Below are 25,812 nucleotides of genomic sequence, written 5' to 3'. Positions count from 1 at the left end.
ATCTAAAACCCAATCAATTGATCAGCCTAGTTGGAGGTGAAGAATTGTATGAATAAAAGAACAGGATAATGTCTGTAACTCTAATCCTGGGATGTTCTCCTTCCTTCCAGACTGTTTCATGAAGACTTCTGGAACATATATTCCATTGTAAACAGTCTATACCCTCAACTTTCTCTTTAAGAAGCCCTTGACAGGTTGCAAAATGCTTTCAGCCACATTGGATTATTTAAATTTGCAAGTAATAGCTCATGGATGATGAAATAAAGATGCAAAGAACTTGAGTGAGTTACTTAAAAATGCTCAAGGGGAAAGTATTGGGCAGAGTTAGTCTTTAGGATTATTAAAGAATTGGCCTCAGGTTAAAGTCACCTGAAATCTCAATGACTTAAACTGAGAGGCGTCCACCGTCTTCAACATTCGGAGGTGGAGGTGAGGGAGGCATATTCTACAGGCCTTGGTTACCTCTGCTACCCTCTGCTGGCTGAGTGGAGTGAAGAGCAAGGGACTGCCTTGGTTATCTGCAGGCACACATGACCAGAATGTTGTAAAGGGCTTTTCCCAAAGCCATCTAGGGAATAGAGCTTCAAATTATGTAGCATACCCAGTACGAGGAGATAGATGGGGTTATGGGGGTGTCATTCACACATGCATACGTTCAGGAAATGATATCTCTGTTATTCCAGTTCCCCAGACCAAAGACCTTGTTGTCATTCTTGAACTACTTTCTTTCGTTTAGCCCAGGTCCTCTGAGACTCCTAGACTGGTTTAGACATGCACGAGATTTATTAGGAGAATGACTATGAGACAAAAAGGGAGGGAGCTGGGGAAGACTGGGAGAGCTGTCAGTCTGCAATGCAAGTCTGACAGAGAGAGAGAGAGAGAGAGAGAGAGACAGAGAGAGAGACAAAGAGAGAGAGACAAAGAGAGAGAGAAAGGCAGAGAAGGTCTTAGGCCCACAGAGGTTCTTAGGTAAAAATTGCTCCATTAGAGTCCCATGTCTTCCTGCTGTGCTATGGGCAGGAGCATCCCTTGTGAGCATGGACTCAGAGCAAAGGAGGGGTGGATTTTTACACTACCTGCCGTGGGAGCTCTGAGAGGTACATTTCATGGCCCCCACGCCCCACATTCAATCAGTCAGCAAATCCTTTTGGCTCTTCCTTTGAAGTGTCCTACTGTTTCTCAACATCTCCACCTTTCCCACCCCTGTCCAACCCTCCATTGCCTCCCTGCTCCAGTTCTATAGTGTTAAGTACACTGACATTTTGTGCAATTTCCTGAACACATTATATCTCGTAAAACTATATTTCTGTACTTATTAAACAACTCTCCATTTCCCCCTCCCTCCAGCCCCTGGCAACCACCATTCTATTAGTACTTTCTATCTCTATGAATTTGACTACTGTAGGCACCACATGTAAGTGGAATCATACAATATTTGTCTTTTTGTGATTGGCTTACTTCAGTTAGTGTAATGTCCTCAAGGTTCATCCATGTTGTAGCATGTGTCAGAATTTTATTCCCTTTTACAATTGAATAAAATTTTATTGAATGTATATACCGCATTTTGTATACCCTTGCCTTCCTACAGTCTCATCTCATTAGTCATGGATGTCCATCCCTTGCTCAAAACCCTACCCAGAATAGAAGCCACAGTCTTTGCCATGGCCCACAAGACCCTACAGGTGCTGGCCCCTGGTATCTCTCTGACCTTAGCTTCTGCGACTCTTCTCTTTCCCACATTGGCCTCCTTGCGGCTTGCTCTGCTTTGAGCACCCCGGACAGGCTCCCACCTTGGGGTCTTTGCAGTTGCTCCCTTTGCCTGGCACACTCTTCCCTCAAATGGCCACATGATGGTCTCCTTAAGGACTCTCCTCTAATGTCATTTTTTCAGTGAGGACTCCCCATAATCTTATTTTAAATGGCCAAGCCTCTCCTTGGCACATCTTTTATCCCTCTTTGTCTTATTTGTATTCATAGCACTTATGAGCATCAGCTAGACTATATAACTTATTTACTTTTTTATCGTCTCATTCCCTCATTAGAATATAAGCTGTAGAAGAGTTTTTTTCTTCTTTTTCACTATTGATTCCACAGAGCCTAGAACAGTGCCTGGCACATAGTTGGTGCTCAATAAATATGCATTGAATATATGAATCATGGATTTAACTCATATTTTTTAATGTCTTGGGTTATCTGATTGATCGGATGTAGGTATGACTTTGCCCACTCAATGAGTCCACAGGCAGAGTTAAGAAATGGATTCACATGAAAGTACCAGGTTAAAAAAAAAAAGATTAAGATAAACCTAGAGATATCCCTGAACTATAAAATAAATTTGCTTTACTGCTAATGATATAAGTGTATTAATTAGAGTGGTCTATCTACATACTCATCCACTACATCACACTCTCAGGTTCTTGTTTGGTATCATATCTTTCCCTGGAGCAACTGGTAAAGGACTCACAGTTTCACTGGTGCCATCCACAAGACATGGCAACCTGTTTCAACCTTTGGAACACTTTATACACAACTGGGCTGTCTTGGTCTATGTGGGGGTACATGAGAACGCTCAGTTTGCTCAGAGCTTGGATCCAAAAGTAGAAGATATGGGAGACAGGGTCATTTTCCCCCAAACTCAGGCACAGTGCCTGCCATCTGCAACTCTCCAGTCTGGTCCATCAGGATCCAGGTCACAGGATTCCCATGAGGTCACAGCAGACAGAAGCTAGGAAAGGTTTGGATGCAGAGCTCAGCAAATCTTAGGTTTCTCTCATTCCCACCAGAATGCCAATATTCACTCACCAAAGCAACATGGGTGGTATCCCCCTGCACATGTTCCCCGTGGTGCTCCATTATTCCTTTCTATAAGCTGACTTCCCACTGCTCTCCTTCCTTCCAGACTGTTTCATGAAGACTTCTGGAACATATATTCCATTGTAAATAGTCTATACCCTCAACTTTCTCTTTAAATTTTGCCTTCACTTTTTTTGGCTCTTAACTGAAACTTGCCTGATCTTTAATTTTTGCTACTTCTGGTCTCTCACCTCTACATCTAATCGTTCATCAAGGCCTCTGGAGTTGAGCTTCTAATTACCTCTTGAGTCCGTTCACTTCTCTCCAATCCTACTACCACCACCATGGTCCAGGCTGCCATTATCTCTTGCCTAGATGCTGCCTCAGGCTCCTCCTGTGAATCCCTTGCTCTGCTTTTACTCCTCCCTAATACATTCTTCACTGAACAACCATATGTCTGTGAGGCATATGTAGCTTCTGTCTTCACCTTTGAGGACTCAGGGCTTTTTTTTTTTTTTTTAATTAGGGATTTCTCCAGTGTCTTCAGTATCTGGATATCATGTAAGACAGCATCTTGTCTGGAACATTAGTCTAGAGAGAATGTAACATCAAGGAAATGAGGAGGGCTGGGAGAAGGGAGATTCAAAACCATGAAAATGAGTAATGGTCCAGGCCTCCAGCATCATCACTGAATTCACAGGATCATGAAGCAAGTCTCCAATTCCCTAAGGGGGATTCCACTGGCCAGCGACAGGGTTTTCCTCCTGAAGCTTTCCACTCCTGTGGGTGAATCCACTGCCCTTATTTCCATGAACTCGACATGCATTTGGAAGGATGGAAGTTGCTCTCTGACTTTCCAGATAAGCTTTTCTGAGGAAATGTGGGTTTTCTGGGGAGGAACCTGTAGCTTTGCACACACTCAGCAGCTTGGACAGGAGTCAATAGCACAAGCATTGACTAGAGGAACATAACGAGAGAGGAGGAAAGAGACATTGCTTGAAGAAGGAGAGGGCTAAGTATATATTTTGCGCTTTTCTAAATTATATTTGCAACCCAGTGAGTCTAGCCTATGCCAGGATTCATGGCATCATAGCCTAGATAGAGATCCTGTTCCCACCTCCCCCCTTAAACTTTTCTTGGAAATCTCGAGTTATCACACATGAAGAAATTCCCTTCATTTTGGCCAAGTATGGTTTGGGTAAACCGGCTTTGTGAAGTGATTTTCCCAAGTAAGAGACATTTTGTTGGTGAACGTTTACTCTGCGGAGTCTGGTAAGCTGGCCTTGTCTGACACCGATTCAGAATAAATAAACAAGTCTTTACTGTAAGACCTGATTTTTGTAACCTGCTTTCTTGGAAATGCGCACTGAGCCTTAAACCACAAACATAAGCAGCCGGTCGGAACTCAGCAGGTCTGGGTTGGGCTGATCGCTCCGGGTGGGGAATGCGGTCACTCACTACACTGCCACCATAGTTGACCTGGCATGTCATTGGTAAAAAGAGCAGCAACTCAAAAGGGTGAATTGACCTTGCCTAGTGAGCAACAGTAAAACAGCAATGCATAATGTATAGCAAAAATGTCATGACCAGGAGAAAACCCGACGGGGCAGGAGAAAAAAAAGGCAGGTGCATTTAGAAGGCTGCGACTGGACTCATGTAAGCTTTTCCTCTATGGCAGTCATGGAAAACTCTCATTCCTACTGGTAGCAAGCAGCTGACGTAAATAGGTAAGGTCGCTATGGTGGGTTTGCTTCCACTCCAAGGCACAGGGAAGGGTGCGTGACCCACCCCCGGAGGCAGCAACTACTCAGCTCTGGCTGGTTGTTGCCTGGTGGACATGAGGGTCTTGTTTGACCAGATTTGAGTTTTCAAAGAACTCTGAATGTAATTATGTATTGATATGATCTGTTTTTTTTTTTTTTATGTTGGCATCTAAACCAATTATCTTCACAACCCCATATGTACCTCTTTTGACAGACATGTCTGAGAGCCTTGGAGGATGAGCTTTGGAGGGGAACATTTCCTCGCCACTGCCCCCTCCACTGTTCATTCACTGAACATTTAGCACCTTCTGTTTTCATGTTCCTGCTAGTCTGCTAAATTGTTTATGGGATGAGCTGCAGGAAAGGAAGGAAGATCGACTCAAATAAGATGGCTTGCTGCCTCAGGGAGCTCCTGATGCTGTAGTAAAACAACATACGGACAGAAATTTTAGTAAAGGTGTCTATTATAATTAACTATGATCAGGAGGCAATTAACAGTTTTCTCTATGTGAAGAGCAAGGACCCCATGCTGCTAATATATTTTTAAACTTCTCACATGGGGTGACTGATGATTTTGTGGAAGGATTATGGTTGTGGTAGCTTTCACAAAGCTTTTGTGAAACAGCAGTTCTTTTGAAGAGAAGAGAGTTTACGTACCTTCATGGAAAAGTGCATTTAATTTTCATGTCTCTTTGGTCTTTTTAAATCTAAAATAGTTCTGTAGATTTTCTTTTTCATTCATGACATTGACGTTTTCTGAAAAGTACAGGCCAATGTGTTTTAGACTATCCCCAATTTGGGTTTGAGTGATTGTTTCCTCATTAATTGATGAAGGTTATGCCAGATATGCTATATGAATGAGATTGTGTTTGTCTAAATGCTTCAGTCATCAAGGCACATGATGTTGGCAGTAATTTTAACTGCCTGGTTGGAGGTGTCCACCTTATTAGATGTTTTCTAACTCGAGGAGGAATGACAGTAGAATGACACCAAAGGGCGGTGCTTCAGGTTGATAAAATCATGTGAAATATCTAACATTCTATCAGATTTCCTTTTAAATATTTTTAGTGGTTGTATGATCCTGCGAATACAAAAGAATGAAAGATTTTGTTAACTACAAATGTTTTTATATTTACACTTCTTAGGAACCTGTCAAGTTCAAGGAGCTCTACGTTTATATTGAGAAATATATTTATATGTCAGAACAATCTAAAACCCAATCAATTGATCAGCCTAGTTGGAGGTGAAGAATTGTATGAATAAAAGAACAGGATAATGTCTGTAACTCTAATCCTGGGATGTGGGTTTAGTGACTACTTCCCTTTTGAAGTCGTGAAACTACTGATGTAACCTGTATATATCAGGTTCATTGTGTCCCATCATGGTGACAGACAGATCTTGTCAGTCTCCTGGCTATCTAGTAGTCAATAGCTTCAATATTCCAAGGTGATAAGACCTTCTTTAGTGAGCATGCATCTTTCTACTCTTGTAAAAATTAGAATTAAATATACAAATATTTAGGAGAATCAGATGCATACTACTAGTATTTTAGCTTAAAAAGGAAGTTCAGCATATTTCATATTTTACATACTTGTAAGCTTGTGATAGAATTTGACCTATTAGAGTGAGAATCTTTTAAGTGTAACTAGAAATACATAATTAGGTGATTGATTTAGAGTTATAATTTTAAGTTAGATTATTACTAAATTTATTTAAAAGTTTAGATTTGTAACTTTAGACCCACTGAATTTATTGTATTAATAAGTTTTCATTATTAGATTTATAAGAATTGTTTACTATTTAGGATCATTCTATTTGTTGCCGGAGAATTGAAGTCTTTATTTTATTTTATTTTTTTGAGACAAAGTCTCACTATGTTGCCCGGGCTAGAGTGAGTGCCATGGCGTCAGCCTAGCTCACAGCAACCTCACACTCCTGGGCTCAAGCGATCCTCCTGCCTCAGCCTCCCGAGTAGCTGGGACTACAGGCATGCGCCACCATGCCCGGCTAATTTTTTCTATATATTTTTAGTTGTACGATTAATTTCTTTCTAATTTTAGTGGAGACGGGGTCTCGCTCTTGCTCAGGCTGGTTTCGAACTCCTGAGCTCAAACAATCCGCCCGCCTCGGCCTTCCAGAGAGCTAGGATTACAGGCGTGAGCCACCGCGCCCGGCCAGAATTGAAGTCTTTAAAAGGAACATAAAATCTATAAATATAGTTTGGAACATTTTAAAGTATTTAATAAGCTAAATTTATGAATGGATGTATACACAATTTATAAGATCCCAAAAAGGAATTGCTAAAAATTGCAGACTTACCACATACCTGGAAATAGAATAAGAAAATTTACCAAAGTGAAATTTTAAAAGTGAATTTAAAAGAATAAAGGAGAATCCCTCTGTTTTTGTCATCTTTAGCCTAGAGGGGGAAGTAAATATTCTGTCATTCACAGCAGACTGAGTGAAGATTGAAGGAATCCTTAAATGCTTGGAGTCACAGGGGAAAAACCTCAGAGTTGGTAGTGTGGACTGGAAGAACTGATAGGCTAATCTCTATCACAGGAGCCTTTAAATGCTTATTGTCAACACTGCTTACAGGTAACTTTATTTGAAGTTAGCTAACTGATAAATGCAAAATCAATATTCCTCTTCCCTGCTGCATATGAAAAAGCAATCTCTCTTAACCTGATGATCATGAGACCTAGCCTCCCCGCAACCTCTCTCTCTCTCGTCCTGCTATCATGTGGTATCATGAGGTCTCTTCCTCTTCGAGCATCATGAGGTTTCTTCTCTTCGCTTCAGTGTGTAGTATCACGAAGCCCTCGTTGACCTCCCTTGTGACTTCCAGGCAGTTCTGGGGGTGGTGTTTTAGCTGGTACTCAATAGTTGTATAAAAAGTACAGCTATTATTTTGATGTGTTAAGGAATTGATCTGTGATGGTCCCAAGCCTCAACCTGGTAACATTCTCTTTCTTTCTTTCCTCGGAGTAGGTGTTACTCCTCCAGCACTGCTGGGATGGTCTTCCTGGGGACACTCAGAGTTAACTTTTCTGGGGGGCCCCTCCATCAACCAGACCCCCACATGATCTTCGCTTGCACTGCAGAGGGTTCAGGTAGCCCAAAGCAGCATGCTGCTGCCAGGTGGAACCTCAGTCACTACCCTGTACAAAGCATTCCCTACCCTAATAATAAAAATCCACCTCCCTAGGTTTGGGTCCTCTCACTTTCTCCTCTCCCTACACTCACCTCCCTTCATGGGCCACATAGAATAAGCTTTCACAACCAAACAGTCTCTTTATTATAAGGGGACTTGGGGAGGAGGATTAAGAAAGCTCAGCCTTTAGAAGCAATGCTGCTATCTCTTTCATGGGGTATGAGCTACAAAAGAAGATATTAATACCAGTTAGTCTTTTTCTTAATAATTCTCCCTGTTGTATCACATATATGTGTATATGTATATGTGTGTGTATATATATTTATATATATAGTGTGTGTGTACACGTGTGTATGTGTAATATATTTCATGGGATTATAATACGAGGCTTAGGAAATGACCTGGGAAAGGATGATTTTGCAAAGGCCTATTTAGAACACTGGCCACTCTCTAGCCAATAAAAGAAAAGCCATAGAAAGCCAGAGGGAAAGCTCATAGAGCCCACCTCCTGGTGAATGGGCAAGGGCCAATGAGCTAGCAGTTCCAAGAAAAGCAACAGAGAAAAGCATACAACTGATTAGAAAGCATCACAAGGATCCTTGAAATGTGGGAGCTGGAGGGCCTGGCCTGCTTCGTACTGAGGAGACTAAGGGAAGTCCAGGAGCTATTTGAGGACAGGGACCAAGGCTGTCCTGTTTACCTGTCATCAGTGCTTCACAGAGCTCAGAGTCCACTCCATTACACTTTATTCTTTCTGTCTATCCACCATCCACTCCTCCAGCCACCTGCACAACCCGCCCAACACTGTCTTATTTTCTGGGCCGGCTTTACAGAGGCACATAGTTCCACTGGTTCCAATCACAGGGCATGGGGATACTGACATTTATGTTAGCTCTTTGCATGAAGTGGTTGGTCTTATCCACATGAGAATACACGGGGAAGCCAAGTTTTTCCAGAGTCTGCGCCTGGGTATAGACGACATGGGCGACGAGACCCTGGTTTCGGTACTCTGGCACGGTGGCTGCCATCCGCGTCTCTCCAGTCTGGTCCATCAGAGACCAGCACACAGGGGTCCCCTCAGCCCCCAGCAGACAGAAGCTGGGGAAGGCCCGGAGACAGCGCTCGATGAATCTCTGGCTTTTCTCATTGCCACCAAAAAGCCAGAATTTATTCACCAAGGCAGCATGGGTAACATCCAGGGATGAGTATTTGAACATCTCTTGGTTGCTATTAGAAACAAGAGAAAAGAACAATCCTTAATAACACACATTCTGGGAAGGATTATATTTGTTTTCCCTTAACTTGTCCTAAGAGGCGAATAGGAGCTGATCTAATAGAGAGTACTCTGTATCCAGACCACCTGGGCTCATGGCAGCACCGCTGTGTGACCCTTGGCTGGTTATTTAACCTCTCACTTCCTCCCTTTTCTCATCTAATGATGACATGATGATCGCACCTCCCTTATAGAATCATTGTGAGGCTCCAATGAGCCAATGGATGTAGGCATTTAGCACCAGTAACTGGCAGACAGTAAGCACTCCATAAAAGTTAGCTACAACCGTTTCATTTAGCTTTGGCCATCATTCTCCAAATTCAACAGCTCAGGTGTTATCTTCATTTTACATAGAAGGATAAAGTTTCAGAGAAAATAAACGAGTGCCCCAAAGCCCATGCTAGCGGGCAGTAAAACCAGAGCTGAAAATCATGGAATCTTAGAATGCTGGTGTCAGAGGGGTCCTTGGCCACCACAGTGAACAAACAGGAAAGCCGTAGTTCAGTGAAGGGCAGCAATGTGGAGTGCAGATGACCACCGTTACGGAGGACTGAGGTCCGAAGGCTCCTGGAGTGGTGTAAAGGAGTTTCAGGAGGCATCCTGGAAAGAGCCCAAGATGTGGAACTAGAAGATCTAGGCTCAAGCCCCGCAGTTATGCCCTTAACCAAGCCCATGGTGGTGAAGCCCCTTAATCATCAGAGCCTGCTTTCTGTCCGGAAATGGGGAGAATGTCTTCTGCCTTGTTATCACATAGGGTGGACAAGAGGATCCAATGAGATTCTGGATGTGGAGGCGCTTTTTAGGTTGAATGTCCTTTACAATGTGAGTAAAGCTCTTCCAGGCATATCAACACACAGAGAATCCAATCCCTGCCATCAGCTTTCACTTCTATTCAATATTAGACTAAACATCATTGGGGGGAAATAAATATTTGTTTAAATTCTCTTTCTTGGAAACCTCTTGTTTTGTGAAGTGGATACGTTAGATGCATTTATTCAGCACCCACTATGTGCCAGGCATTGTTCTAGCTGTTGATGATCTATCAGTGAACAACATAGAGAAGGTACCTGCTCTTGTGAGGTGTGTGATATTGTTGGGGAGGATTCAAACATCAAATAAGTAAGATAAATAAATGAGCTATTTTCAAATAGTCATAAGTGCTATGAAGAAAATAAAACTGGGTCATGCATGGAGAATAACTGGGAAGGGACTTCAGATGGGGTGGTTTACCCAGGACTCTCTGGCAAGGTAACCTTTGGGCAGTTCTGAGTAATAAAAGAAGTCATGTGTGTAAAAATTGGATGGCGAGATTGGCCTCTATCAAAAAAACACAAAACAACAAATGTTGGCGAGGATGTGGAGAGACAGGAACTCTTCTACACTGCTGGTGGGACTGCAAATTAGTGCAACCTCTGTGGAAAAGAATTTGGAGATACCTCAGAGAGCTAAAAATAGAAATACCATTCGATCCAGCAATAGCACTATTAGGCATCTACCCAAAAGAGCACAAAACATTCTACGATAAGGACATCTGCACCCGAATGTTTATGGCAGCACAATTCACTATTGCAAAAATGTGGAAACAACCCAAGTGCCCGTCAATCCATGAGTGGATTATCAAAATTTGGTATTTGTTTACAATGGAATATTACTCAATTATAAGAAATGACAGTGATCTAGCACCACTTACATTTTCCTGGATTAAACTTGAGCCCATTATCCAAAGTGGGGCACCACAAGAGCAGAAGAACGGGTTCCATTTGTACTCACCATCAAATTGGTATTAACTAATCAACACATAAAAGCACATATCAGGACAACATCTATTGGATGCTGGGGAAGGGAGAGGGCGGTGGGAGGACGGGGGAGGAGGGAGGAGGGGACGGGTATTTGTATACACAAGGAGTGCAATGCGCACTACCCGAAGGATGGACATATTTGAAACACGGACTTGGGGGGAGGGGAACCAAGGGCAACACACGTAACCTAAACATATGTACCCCATAATATGCTGAAATAAAAAAAAAAATTGGATGGGGCTTTGGGGAAGATATTATAGTCAGGGGAAAGAGCAAATTCAAAGGGCCTGGGCTTGTGATGACTGAGCAGCCAGAGGCCAGGGTTGTTGGAGGGGGAAAGCAAGAGATGATGTGAGTCCTAAAAAGGTAGATGGATTCTGGCTATTATAGACTGTGAAGCAGTTCAGAATCATTTCAAGGTGAGAAGGGAAGCACTGGAATCTTTTAAGTAGAAGAGGGGCATGGTTTACATTAAATTTTAAAAAGATTACTGTGGCTACTTGACAGAAAATAGATTGTAGGGAGGCCAGAGCAAAAGCAGGGAGAGAGTTGAGAGGTTTAGTGGGTTAACTGGTGGCCCCCCAAGATATGTCTACTAGGAACTTGTGTATATGACCTTTTTAGAAAAAGGGTCTTGTAGATGTAAAGATCCTTAAGTTAAGGATCTCAACATGAAATAATTCTGGATTATCTGGTGAGTCTTCAATCCAGTGGAAAGACGAAATCCAATTAGATGAAAGAGGAGCAGACACAGAGGAGAAGACCACGTGAAGGTTAGAGACTGGGGTAATGCAGCCACAAGGCAAGGAATGTCTGGAGGCATCAAAGATGGAACAGGCAAGGAAGACTTATCCCCTACAGGTTTCGGAGGGACTATCGCCCTGCCCACACCTTGATTTTGGACTTCCATACTCCAAAACTGTGAGAGAATAAATCTCTGTTGTTTTCAGCTACCCAGTTTGTGGGCATTTTTTTTTTTTTTTTTTATGTGGCAGCCCTTGAAAACTAGTACAGAAGGCTACTTCTGTAGTGAGAGGTATGACTAGTGCAGAGTGGCTTCTATCAAACTTACATGGACTTCATCATTTTGTCAGAGTTAGGTAAGTTCTTTGCATCCAGTATTGAAGGGATCAATTCCTTTGCTGTCTTGAGTGACATATAGAGAAAATTTTGTGTGTGCTTGACCTTGCCAGAATTAATGGCTCCAAGATTTTCTATCGCCGTATCCAGACTGGACTGTGAACCTAGATGCAGAAAATGACGAATCATAAGAGATAGGATTCTTCATTTTAAAGTTCTGGAAAAGCTGCCGAATGGGGTTGGAAGGTTTGTGGGTTTAGAGTCATCAAACCTTGTGCTCAGTCATTATATAGGCTTTATATGATAAGGGCTACATCACTCTCATGGTTTTTCTAAATTTAAAATTTGGGTAATACCACAAGTCCTGAGTACATCACAGTACAGTTATGACTGTCAAAGTAGATGAGATATAAACATAGTAACTAAAATGCATCGAACATGTTCTCTGTACTCCGTGCAGTAGATTGTTGCTATAATGGTCCCAGTAGTTTCTACTTCACTTTCCTGATTTTCCCTCCTGAATTGACTGTGGCCTTAGCCTTGTAACTTGCTTTCGCCAATGGAACAATAGCAAATGTAATTCAATAAGAAGTTTGAATGGTGTGCACCAGGGCTGGCCTTTTCTTTCTGCTCCTGAGAACCCTGTGGCTTCTACATGTTGCACAATCTGCTTCCATCACCACAGTCAATGGCTAGCACAAAGCTGGCATCAACAGCCAGACTTGGTGTCATGACTAACCTAGTTCTACCAGCTCACAGACAGCCCTCCAGCTGACTGTGGCCACAATGGGTGGATCTAGGTGAGACTAGCACAATAACTACCTAGCTGACCCTGGTCCAAATTGCTGACCCACGCAATTGTGAGCTAATAAATGACTGTTGTTTTTAAGTTGCAACTTTGGGACAGTTTGAAAATGTAACTGGTGAAAGCAGGTAAGATCTCATTTAATCATTAAAGGTTCTATGTTTTGTGTACTGTTATAATCATTTTATACATAAGGAAACTGATCCACAGAGAGGTTGTTACTTGCCCTAGATCACACAGCTAATAACAGGCCCGGCAAGTTCTCAATCTTAGGTAGTCCAGAGAGTATATTCGTAACCACTAAAATACTCCTTCATATATTTGACAATATGATAAAGCAGAAATAAGACAAAGGGAAAGGTCCACTCCACATCCATGCACTATAATAGATCCTGAGCACATCAGAAAATAAATCATGAGTCCTCAGCTGCTAAAAAAATTATATTACTCATAATTTCCTATGTAAAACCCCATATACTGCAGTCTTCGAGTTCTAATTCACTATGGAGGTGACAGCAGCTGGGACAAGGAAGGGGCAGCAGGCTGAGTGCCCAGGGCTTGGAGGAAAGGCATGCGGGATGTAGGGGTACTTGTTCAAAATGAAAAGTGACACTGTGGGTGTAGACATGGGAGATCCTGGCAGCTAGCCCACATCTCGGTCCTCTTACTTTGAATCTGCAAACGTTGTTTCCAGTTGATGACTTCTGGTAAGCCAAGGAATTTCTGACATTTCTTGGGGTTCTTAGAATAAATGTGGTAAGTATTGGTGTAATGATCAAGGTCATCTGTCATCTCCTGTTTGGGTTAGGAAAAGAAGAATCACCTAAATGTTTGTATTTAGTGATTGCCATACTGGTTTTTAGTATTCCATTATAGTATTATATTTTAAAAGACTAACATTAGTATTTTCTGTTGGTGTATTGTCTTAACATAGAAATTATTTACATTGTGAGGCAAAGTCAAGGATTCTCTTATTTAATTAATAATGAGAAATTTTCTGAACATAACTATTCCTAACTCAGCTATTGCTTTAAAATTTCAAATCTAACAAAGAAAGCTCACTTAAAATCATATTTCTATTCCTACATAAAACTCAAGTAGAAGAGTAAAAATAACAATTGACAATCAAAATCTTTAGCCAAATGAATAAGCATGAATAAGCATTGCTCTAGTGAAAAGATTTTTAGAACATGTGAGCCATAAACGTGTCGGTATTATTATAAAATCAATACAGTTAATAGGATTAGAGATACTGAAACCAAGGAAAAGGATGATAAACCAGATATACTGTCTTTTTTTTTTAAAAAAAAAAGTTTTTACCATTGTTAGACAAACTGCAGTTTCATCAAACAAATAAACAAATTCATTCATTCAAATATACCTAGGAAATTTATCAAACCCAAGATAGGATTATTTGGATATGAAGGAACAGATAAGAGGAAAAATTCCTTCATCCAGTATAGAATCAGAAAACTTCTTTCTCTCTAATACCTGGAAAATATTAAACAAAAAGACACTTCAACCATGTTGCTGCCTATCAAGCTTTATTTTTGAGATCAGATACTAAAAACTAGCTCAGATAATATTATTTCTTATTCAGGATTCTATTAATAATTAAAATGTCTTCATTTTAAATTTATTATTTAATTTGGTAATTTTTGAATTACATTTTTACTAATTTAATGTCTAAACAAGTTATACAAAAATGATGTGTTTAATGTTTCTATATTTATAAATTTTATTTTAAATATATGCTATTTTAAAATATAATTATACATTTTTTTATTTTTGAAATGTGTTCACTATTTAATTTCACTACTTAAAAAATGACTATACAAAATGTAAACAACAATTCCAAATTTTGCTCTTTAATTTTCCCTAATTGGCTTTGCTGTTTCAGACCTTATGTCTTGCAATTGCTATTTTCTGTGCTTGGAAAATAACAATTTTGTTGCCCTACCCTATAAAAAAATCTTATTGGCTGGGCGCAGTGGCTCACGCCTGTAATCCTAGCACTCTGGGAGGCCGAGGTGGGCGGATCATTTGAGCTCAGGAGTTCGAAACCAGCCTGAGCAAGAGCGAGACCCCATCTCTACTAAAAATAGAAAGAAATTAATCGGACAACTAAAAATATTTAGAAAAAATTAGCCGGGCATGGTGGCACATGCCTGTAGTCCCAGCTCCTTGGGAGGCTGAGGCAGAAGGATCGCTTGAGCCCAGGAGTTTGAGGTTGCCGTGAGCTAGGCTGACGCCATGGCACTCACTCTAGCCCAGGCAGCAAAAGTGAAACTCGGTCTCAAAAAAAAAAAAAAAATCTTACTTATCTTTAACATCCCGTTTTAGTAAAATTTCCACCAGGAAGCAACTTTAATCCTCTCCCTGTAACCTCTACCCTGTTTTATTTGAGTTTATTGATGACAATTGGTTACAATCCAGTGTAGCATCTCAGTGGGAAGACAGTATCACAGTGAGAAGTTGTGATCTAGTATGAATAAGTTGGCACGGTTTCAAGACTGGTGTATTTTTAGAGATAGGAAATGTTTTTTTCCCTAGGCTAATAGTTGAGAATAGAAATAGGACCTGATTTATCACAACATAGAAGTTTAGAAATGCTTTTTTAATGTCCGTAACAAAAGATTAGCCTCTTGATTATGCCAACATGATCTTAAATTAGCATGACTGTCCACTGGTTGCCTCCCATTCCCATGAACTGAATGCGAGAAATAAGAAAGTGTGTTTGGTCTTCAGTATCAGCAGAATGCTGGTTGGGGGAATATCTCAAAAGCAAAATAAAACAATGAATGAGTATGGAAGTGTACCACATATGCTTTCAATCAGCTTCCTGCCTCTGCTATTCTTGCATCTTTTTTGTACTTCTGCTTCTGCACATTTTATGCCATGCTCTAATTTATCTGTGGACCAATCCATATTCTCCTTTAGGGTGTGAGCTTCTTGAGGAAAGGGATTTGTTGACCATCACTACAATTCATTTGTTTATCCCTAGGGTTGGCCATATTGCCAGGCACAAGGTAAGCACACAACAAACATGAACATAGGGACATATTCAGTCCACCTCTGGCACCTTACCTGCTCCTGAGGACGGATAACCACTGTTTCAAAATCAGGCCACTTGTCCACCACAGCCTTCAGATTGAACGGATTTCCTTGGTTCATGTGGAAGACGGTTCCATAAACCTACAGCATTTCAACAAAGTGGGAGGACCAGCACATTACAAAGGGGTGGCAAAATGCCTTGCATTTGACAAGACAAGGCATATTTCTATGAAATCATGGAATTTTTATGATTGGAAGATACCTAATAAACATTACTGTCAACCAATTTTTAGGTTCTATGTTTTTCACCCCACTAAAATTATCTCTTAAAAAATTCATATAGTAAAATATTCAGACTTTTAATATAATTGATTAAAAATCATGAACTCTCCCATTATGGGATTTAATAATATCTTTAAATAGATTTCCTTCTATTCCTGAACAAATTTTAGAAAAGTGAAAGATTTCAGATACATATTTTTTCATTCGTTGCAGGTGTTTCTGTAATTGCCCATTGTAGTAGCATTTTTATGATGATTGCTTTAAAATCCTTGTCAGATAATTTGAAGATTTGTATTATGTCTCTTTTGATATCTGCTGATTGTGGGCTCTCATTTAAGTTAAGATTTTCCTGGTTCTTAAATGACAAGTTATTTTTTAAATTGAATCCTGGACATATTGGACATTATGTGTTAGGAGACTTTGGATCTTATTTAAATTTTGTTTTAGCTGGCTTTCTCTGATGCTGCTCCGGCAGGGGAAGAAGGGAGAGAGGCTGCCTCAGTGCTGCAAGCCGAGTGTAGAAGTCCATTCCCCACTTAGCCACCACTGACACCTGAGGGGGACTGGGGCTCTTCAAAACGGTGGGGGTGGGAGTTCGGGTCCTATTAGGCCTCCAGTGGAACCCTGGGTTGGAGAGGCTGGGTGCCTAGTTACTGCTTCCAGCATAGCCTCCACTGATGCCATCGTGAGTGCGTGTGGCTTCTCTACTGGTTGCTGGCAAGCAAGGAAACCCTGAGTCCTCCCCAGGCCTTGGTTGACACTGTCTTGGCAGAGACGGGAAAGGGGGCCTCCTTCCTTCCAGTGGGGGTACAGATCCAGGTCCCCCACTTGGCCTTTGCTGGTGGGGATAGAACTGCAGTTTTTCTGTGGTTTTTCTTTAGTAGACCGATACTGTTTGAAGTTTTCAGTTTTACTAGGCTTCTCTGTTCCTGGTCCATTGGCTAAAGAAGGTAGATTTTTCTTGGAGGCTCTTTGTGATGGTTGGTATATCGGGTCTCCTAGCTTACACAGAGGTGACGTGAACTAAATGAGATACAACATGAGTGAGTTCTGCCACAGAGTAGATGCACGATAGCAGCTCATCTCTTTCCAATCCCCATCACAGGAAGGTGTAGTCCTTTGTTTTGCTGACAGCATTCCATTCTCACCTTTAAGGACTCAGGGAGGCTTTTCTGCAAGGATTTCTCTAGCATCTTCAGCATCTGTGGACCCTGCAAGTGGAACATCTTGGCAGGTACCTTAGCCTAAAGAGAGAAACAAGAAACAGCCAGGACTGAAAAGATGCTTGTCTTAGTCTGTTTGGATCGCTATAACAAAATACCATAAACTGTGTAGCTTATAAAGAGTAGAAATTAATTTCTCACAGTTCTAAAGCCTGGAAAGCCCATGATCAAGGCCCTGGCAGATTCAGTGTCTGGTGAGGGCTTTCTGGTTCATAGACAGTGCCTTCTAGAGCCATCAACTATAGTGAAACAGCAATAGCCTGAACTGGTAACTCTCCCTTTAAAAGCTCTGTATTTCTGCTTATAGTTAGGAAAATTGGTACTTTAAGATAGGAGTCTGCTATTTTTCTCATTTTTGCTGACAAATTAATAAACCTTGCTTTCCCTCGCCTCAAAAAAAAAAAAAGGAGATATTTACATTTTGATTCACTGCATCAAATTCAGTTCATCATCAACACTTCTTGGTCATAGTGTCTTAACTATATGAAAATTTAAGACCAAAGTTGTCACAGACTGATGCCATCAAGTGTTCTGTTTTAACTCTGTGAGAATCAGAGGAGGGAGAATTCACTCCTCAGTGGAGGCAGCAAGAAAGGAATCTAGTGGAGACATCACTAGAACGGACCGTTGACATGCGGGTAGTGTCAGGTGCTACTTTCCAGCCACTACTGGGCAACCCTTTGTCTTGTCAACCGCAGGAGAGAGATCTTGTTAAACTCAGGTGGCATCAGACTTGGGAGCTGACAAAGCTGTAGGTGTCTGGAGAAAGTCATTGCAGTATGAGCTTATTACTTCCTTGCCATTGCTTACTTTCCTAATCATTTGCCTAAAACTCCTCCCTGGTCAAATTTTGGTTTTATGTACTTAGCCTTTTAATGCTGAGATACCAGCTTCTGATGTTCTTTGCTCACTTTGGCTTCCCAGCTCTCTGGCCTGTAAGAAATACTATCCGTTTTTATATATTGGCCTTATGTGTTGTGAGTTTACCACATTCACTTATTAGCTCTAGTAGAAGTTGTTTTCCAGATTACTTAAAATTTTCTATGTATGTGATCTCAGTTGTGAAAAATAAAAATGTCTCCAGACATTTGTACTGTGTCATTGAGAGTCTCAAAATAGTGGAAAACTAATGTATCTAGAGGCAAATCTAACCTTTTATCTAGAGGCATCTTTCAAGAATGTAGTTTTTTATTCCCTAAGATGGTGGATTAGAGAGGCTTTGTTAGCATGCCCCACCCACTTGGAAACAGCAAAATAGCATGTAGAAATGCATACTGTGGATGTGTATCCAAGAAGAAACATGAGAACTCAACAAGAAAGTGAAAGAAATCGCAGATACTTTGAAAGAAGCGGTAGGCAGTAGCCTATGCTGTGGGTCTGGCAGAAAATTGCAAGTCGTCAGAGCATGAGAAGGGGAGAGGTTGTCTCTGCAATACACATTCCCACTGGGAAGCCAGACAATCCAGGCCCCAACGGAGCTGCTTGACCCTACCAACTGCTGGATCTGACTTTGTGAGGGGTAGGGAGTATGTGAGAAGGAACAGCATCAGGAAGTGCTTTGCGTTCACTCCCAGACCCTGACGCTGACAGGAGGAGGACATTAATGATCCTAACTCACAGAAGACCTCGTGGAAATCTGTCAGCCAACTTGGGCAGTGGTCACAGATTAGGAGAGGCTTTGACTTGAGATTTGTGATTTAATCTTCAGAGGGAATGAGCCCCCATGGCCAGAATTGAGAAGGCAGTATGCAGTGGGCTCGTGCTGTGGGCATAGGATTTGGGCGCTGCCCCCTCAGACCAAGAGGGATGTGTCCTGGGAGACACAGTTTCTGTCCCAGGCAGGGAGTCTTATGGCCTGGGGCAATTTCACAGCCTGAGTACATACTGCTTGTGACTCCGCTGGCTGTTCTGGCTTGCTGCCAGTGGTGGGCCGTGTGTGGGAGACCCACTGAGTTAAGGGAGTGGGAGCCAAGTGAGTGCCACCATTGCCCGCTAAGCTGTGGTGCCCAGGCTGCCTCTGATCCCAGTGCAGGCTCTGTGGCACAGCATAGGTGGCTCTGCTCCTCTCTGGAACATTATTCCAGCAGCCAGAGAACTGTTCAGAGACTACAGTCAGGGCTGCCACTTATGTGGCTGCCACTGGGAAGCCTGAACATGGAAATGTAAAAATTCCTGGAAACATACAACCTTCTAAGATTGAACCAGGAAGAAATAGAAATCCTAAACAGACCAATAACAAGTAATGAGATTGAATAAGTAATGAAAAATCTCCAAACAAAAACAAACCAAGGACCAAATGGATTTACTGCCAAATTCTAGTAGACATGCAAGGAAGAACTGGTTCTGATCCTACCAAAACTGATCCAAAAATTTGAGGAGGAAAAAATCCTTAGTAACTCACTCTATAAGCCAATATCACTCTGATACAGAAGTCAGCCAAGAGCACAACAGAAAAAGAATACTACAGACCAGTATCCCTGATGAACATAGCTGTAAACATCCTCAGCAAAGTATTAATACTAGCAAACCAAATCTAATAGCACATCAAAAAAGTAATACACCACAATCAAGTGGCTTTATTCCAGGATGTAAGGATAGCTCAACATACACAAATGGATAAACATGATCCACCCCATTAACAGAATTAAAAGCAAAAAACCATATGGTCATCTCAATAGATGCAGAAAAAGCATTTGATAAAATTCAGCATTCCTTCATAATAAAAACCCTCAACAAACTAGGCATAGAAAAAATATGCATTAGAATAATAAAAGCTGTATATGACAAACCCACAGCTAACATCATACTGAATGAGGAAAAATTGAAAGCATTTTCCCTAAGAACTGGAATAAGACAAGCATGCCCACTCTTACCACTTCTATTCAACATAGTACTGTAAACCCTAGCCAGAGAAGTCAGCTAAGAGGAAGTAATAAAAGGCATCCAAATTAGAATAGTAGAAGTCAAATTTTACACACACACACACACATATATGTTTCCACATTAGTCTCTGGAGGGAGGTTAAACATATTCCCACCAGCCAGCAGAAGCTATAGCCTATTGCTCAAGAGAATGAGCTTGGGGTCCCCTATCCTGGGTCCAGTCTTGGATCTCCACCCTTGCCATGTTGGACAAGCTATTGAGAGAGAGCAGTGAAAGAGAGGGGAAAAGGGTGAGAATGGGTAAGAGTGAACCTATGAATGCAGTGACCTTATGGTTCAGGGGTTGGGGAATGCAGTAATGGATGTGAGCATAGACCTCAGTTGTGAACATGAAGCATCAGCAGATACCAGCATAAAAATATGCCAATGAATAGAGGTCAAAAAGATGGTGTTCACTTTAATGTTTTCCATCATGAGTAGATGATGACCAAGGACTATACCAGTATCTTTCCTTTCATCTGCCCACTCCACATGAACTATTGATGTTAGACCAGGGAGAAAGGGAAGGAAAACAAAATCTCTCTAAATTGACTGAGTTTAACTGAATTTATTCTGTTTCGGCCATGAGTAGAGGTTTGATATAGAAATTCAGTACAGTTTGGGCGAAATATAGAGGTTGCCTTTTAACACATTTGTGTCTAGGGCCTGTTAAAGTGTATTTATACTACAATATTATCCATTACAAAATCTGAAAATATGTCAAAATGTTATTCTTTCTTATTACCATGGCCTAATGGGTTAAAATTCTTTTTATTTTCTGCTGAACTCAGAACATAGTGAGGCAGCCACTATCGGTTGAATCAACCAGAATGGATACTTGAAATAAAATGTATTTAATATCTAATACTTAGAAGAATGAATGGACATTTTCTCAACTAGGCCTCCAGTAAGAAGTAATGGTGAATTCTAGGTTATAACTCCATTAGAAGTACCTGACACACAAATATCCTAGATTTGACTAGGGAAATGTATATGTTTATTTGACTAGGGAATGTATATATTTAAAATTCATTTAAAGAATAAAGAGAAATTTAAGTCACAAAATTCTATATCACTTCTGTAGATTGAAAAAAACCTTTTAGATTGGAGAATTTTTAAAAGTAGTCACTCATAAAACTATCTCAGGCAAGCGTCCACAGAGTGTCCCAACTGATGTAACCTCCAAGAAAGCTTCTCTGTCTCCCTGGGAGGTTGTCTGTACCTTAAGGGTTGTCATGTGAGGACAGCTAAATATTAAGTAGTATTGATTAATATTCGTAGGTTCTACTGGGATGGGTGACTTTAGTTTTATATTAGGTGATTAGAAGCCATTGATTTTGTTAGTAAAGAACAGGGTCAGTTGTGTCATTAATTTATTTCTAATGACTGTAAATAAAACCATTTGAGCTACAAAGAAAAGGGTGCTAATATTTTCTCCTTCATGCTGAAGGAAGGAAATAAGAAAATCTGCTAGGGAATGAGGAAGTGGAATGTATTTATCTAAAATGTGTGCATAAAATTACAAATCTACAAATGATTGTCCTCTAAATAGAGATACGCCCACACCCACATACACACTAGATTGTACTTATATTCCTCTGGAATGGACCATATCCCTTTGGATGCTAAAGAAAAATGCAAGCAAGGATCTGAACATATCATTAGACCTGCTTTTACATAGTTTTGAAAGTAGGCATTCATATGTGTATGTTTCATTTCATTGTGAAATTTCTAATTAATTGTACTATATTAAGGGAGATATTGGCAGCCAGCCCTCAAATAGCCTGATGTGCACAAAGTTCAGAGCAATTGAGAAATTTAAATCAAAATAGAAATCGAACTGCTACTGACGTCAAAGAAGACTCATGATGGTTAACCTCTCACCTGGCAAACATTCTTTTACGGTGAACAAATTAAACATTAATATATAGTCACAGAGAACATTGGAGGTGAACTCTGGGCAAATGTTAAAAGTTTTTATAGAATGCTCCTTGGAAAGAAGCAAGGAAATAATTTTTGAGGCAGCACAGAGCAAAAGGCAGTGTTTGGGCTCTGGCATACCCATGGTCATACCATAGCATTGCAGCTCACTCTTGGTGAGACGGTGAGCAAACCACTTGACTGAGTCTCCGTTTTCTCATCAGTGACATGGACGCGACAGCAAATATCTTGTAGTGTGGTAATGCAAATTAAATGAGAGAAAACATGACATAGTGCCTGGCTGAACATAGGTGCTCCATAAATGTTGGTCTCTCTCCCTCCTCTATCACAGCAAGTTTCTTTTCTTTACTCCCCATAGAATTTTCCATTGTCACCTTTATGGATGCAGGGAGGCTCTTCCTCAAGGCTTCCTCCAGCATCTGCATCTTGGCACCTTGCAATAGGAACATCGTGGAGGATACCTTAGCCTAGAGAGCTAACCAAGCAACATCAGGAGTGAGCAGAGCTGGAGGAGATTCAGAAACAAGAGTAGCAAGTTCTGCATTAATGGCCAGGTTTTTCCTCAATGTCTCTTCAGTGAAGTCCTCACCAACTCCAAGGAAAAGTGAGAGTGGAAAAATACACAGAGATTTTTTTCTGAAGTTTTTAGTTCCCTCTCTCACCTTTCTATGAATTTCAGCCACTAGTTCCACTTTAGATTGACAAGCACATTTTAAAATATATGTATTATCTCTAGAATTTTAGTTGCTACCAGTGATTCTCCTGACTTCTCCAGTCACAAACTGACATTGGGAAAATTACTTAGTCTCTTTGTGCCTTGGTTTCCTCAAAGGTAGATGGGATTATAGCACTATCTAACACCTGGAATTTTTGCGGGGATTGAATGAGTGAATACATGCAATGTGCTTGCTAGTGTCAGTCATATAGTAAACACTGAACATTTGTTATTTATTTTATTACGACTACCACTCCTCTTTTCTTCCTCTTCCTTCTCCCCACTTGAGCTAAAGTGCCGTATATTGCATGATGTTTTGATGTGGCAATTTTAATGTAGAGCATTTTCACGTGGGCTATATATAATCAATTAACCTTTTAAGAATTATTACTACCAAGTCATATTCAAAGCTGGTACTCTTACCCTGTCACAGAGTCACATTCTTTTTGAGTCTAATTCCATCTCTAAGACTCACTCTTGGATCTGTGATACATATTGTAGAAATTACTGGGTAATTTAAAATAGCAGTTTTACATATTTGACTCACTGCATCAAACTGGGATTATCTAAACATTCCATAACCTCCCAACTACATGGAAAGAGGGTGAAAAGAGGCTGTGTCTCTGTGTTCTTTTTTTTTTTTAACTAATATCAGGAGGACAGCAAAATGACTTCTAAGTGAGGCACTGAGGAAGTGCTCTGAGAGGGTGTTGCATTAAAAGGGGTCCTGTGTGAGATGTCACCCTCCAGGTCAGAACTAGGTAACCTTGTGATTTTGGAAGAGTAGGGAAAAGACTGTTGCTTTCAGCCAAGATAGGATCATATAACTCGGGTTTACTTTCCCACCTGAAACAATGATAATTTTCATATGTTGGACATTAGGCCATGCAGAACTATGATCCCTGAGAAAAGGAAAGTAAAAGATGTGAGCCCCAGAATTGTATCGGCTTATTGTTTGAAGCAGCTTTCAGGTTGCAGCTCAGGGACGTGGAACTCAACCAGCACCCAGGGCCTCTCACTGAATTGAGCATATAGAGGTTGGAGTTTGGAGAGGCCAAGGTGGAGCTTCAGAGAGATATAAAGGGGAGAGAGAGAGAGAGAGAGAGAGAGAGAGAGAGAGAGAGAGAAGCACAAGAAGCACAAGAAGCACACAGAACTCCTGGAAAACTCAGTGTGAAAAGGCAATCACCATGTCACATGATTATTAGACTTCCCAAAGTAAACAGGAAAGAGGCAATCCTTTGAGAACTAAGACAAAAACAGCAGATAACCTACAAAGGAAAACCTATCAGACTAACTGCAGACCTCTCAACTGAAACCTTACAAGCCAGAAGGAACTGGGGACCCATCCTCAATCTTCTGAAAGAGAATAATGGCCAACCTAGAATTCTTTATCTGGAAAAATTAAGATTTTTGTACAAGGGAGAAATAAAGACTTTGCCAGACAAGCAATCACCGATGGAATTTGCGAAGACCAGACTTGCCCTACAGGAAGTACTCACCACTGCTTTATACACTGAACAGGACAATAGACACCCACCAATGTAAACTCACTCAAGAGTTAAAGTCCAGAACCCTGATTCCACAATGGCTCGAGAGGTAAAACAAAAGTATAAGAATTTATCCAATAGTATGAACAGAAATCTACCCCAACTATAAATTCTCTCAATAAATGTTAATGGCTTGAATTATCCACTGACGAGACATAGGCTGGCTGAATAGAGAAAAAAAACACAAGCCAACTATCTGCTGTCTCCATGAAATATGTCTTACCCACAAAGATGCTTTCAGACTCAAGGTGAAGGGTTGAAAGACAAACTTCCAGGCTAATGGAAACCAAAAGAAAATGGGGGTAGCTATTCTTATATCAGATAACATAAAATTTAAAACAGCAAACGTAAGGAAAAAGATGGTCACTATATAGTGGTGGAGGGAAAAATCCAACAAGAAGACTTACCAATTCTTAATATTTATGTACCCAACACAGGAGCACCCAGATACATAAAGCAAACCCTGTTTGATCTACATAACATGATAAACAGTAATGCCATAGTAGCTGGGGATTTCAACACCCCACTGACTGAACCAGACAAATCCTCCAAGCAGAAAAGAAGCAAAGAAACAATGGACTTAAACAGAGCTCTAGAACAAATAGGTCTAACAGATATCTACAGAACATTCCACCAAAATAAAACTGAATATACATTCTTCTAATCACCTCATGGAACTTTCTCTAAAATCAATCACATCCTAGGCCACAAATCAGATTTAAAAAAATAGCAATTATGCCATGTATTTTCTCAGACCACAGTGGAATAAAAATAGAGATCAATTCCAACAGAAACACTCACCACTTCACAAAGTCATGGAAATTAAACAATCTATTGCTGAATGACTATTGGGTCAAGGAGTAGATCCAGATGGAAATCAAAAGATTCTTTGAATTAAATGATAATGGGGATGCAAGTTATCAAAATCTGTGGGATACAGCAAAAGCATTACTGAGAGTAAAACTAATAGTATTAAATTTTCACATCCAAAAGACAGAAAGTTCATAGACCGTATAGCCAAAGCAATATTAAGCAAAAAGAACAAATTGGGAGGTATCAGTCTACCAGACTCCAAGTTTTACTACAAGGCTATGGTAACCAAAACAGCATGGTACAGCACAAAAAGAGAGATATAGAGCTTTGTAACGGGACTGAGAACTCAGATACGAAACCATCTGCATATTGTCATCTAATCTTTGACAAACCAGACAAAAATATACACTGGGGAAAAGAAAATGTTGGGAAGACTATTTTAGATATCATCTTAGGCAAAGAATTTATGAAGAAGACCCCCAAAGCAATGACAGCAGCAACAAAAATAAATAAATGGGATCTGATCAAATTAAAAAGCTTCTGCACAGTCAAGGAAATTATCATTAAATCAAGAAGAAGAAAAAAAAAACAAAAGAAGACAGAATAATGGCCAGCAAACATATAAAAAATGCTCAACATCTCTAAT

General features: G+C 40.6%; 1 protein-coding gene across 1 annotated transcript in view; it reads right to left on the bottom strand.

The window, feature by feature from the left end:
* Positions 1-8,439: 8,439 nt before the first annotated feature.
* LOC105810068 (glycine N-acyltransferase-like) overlaps positions 8,440-25,812 on the bottom strand; it is a 20,897-nt gene continuing 3,524 nt past the window's right edge. Inside the window, exons 2-6 of the mRNA XM_012643980.1 lie at positions 17,152-17,247; positions 15,755-15,862; positions 13,336-13,462; positions 11,855-12,026; positions 8,440-8,937 (exon numbers count right to left, since the gene is read on the bottom strand). Coding sequence (XP_012499434.1) covers positions 8,538-8,937; positions 11,855-12,026; positions 13,336-13,462; positions 15,755-15,862; positions 17,152-17,229 — 885 coding nt within the window. The 5' untranslated portion in view covers positions 17,230-17,247 and the 3' untranslated portion in view covers positions 8,440-8,537. The remainder of the gene's footprint in view (positions 8,938-11,854; positions 12,027-13,335; positions 13,463-15,754; positions 15,863-17,151; positions 17,248-25,812) is intronic.

The sequence above is a fragment of the Propithecus coquereli genome, unplaced genomic scaffold (assembly GCF_000956105.1).
Source record: "Propithecus coquereli isolate 6110/MARCELLA unplaced genomic scaffold, Pcoq_1.0 Scaffold202, whole genome shotgun sequence".
In the NCBI taxonomy this organism is placed as follows: Eukaryota; Metazoa; Chordata; class Mammalia; order Primates; family Indriidae; genus Propithecus; species Propithecus coquereli.
The sequence above is the reverse complement of the archived record's forward strand: the minus strand, read 5'-3'. Positions and strand labels throughout refer to the sequence as shown.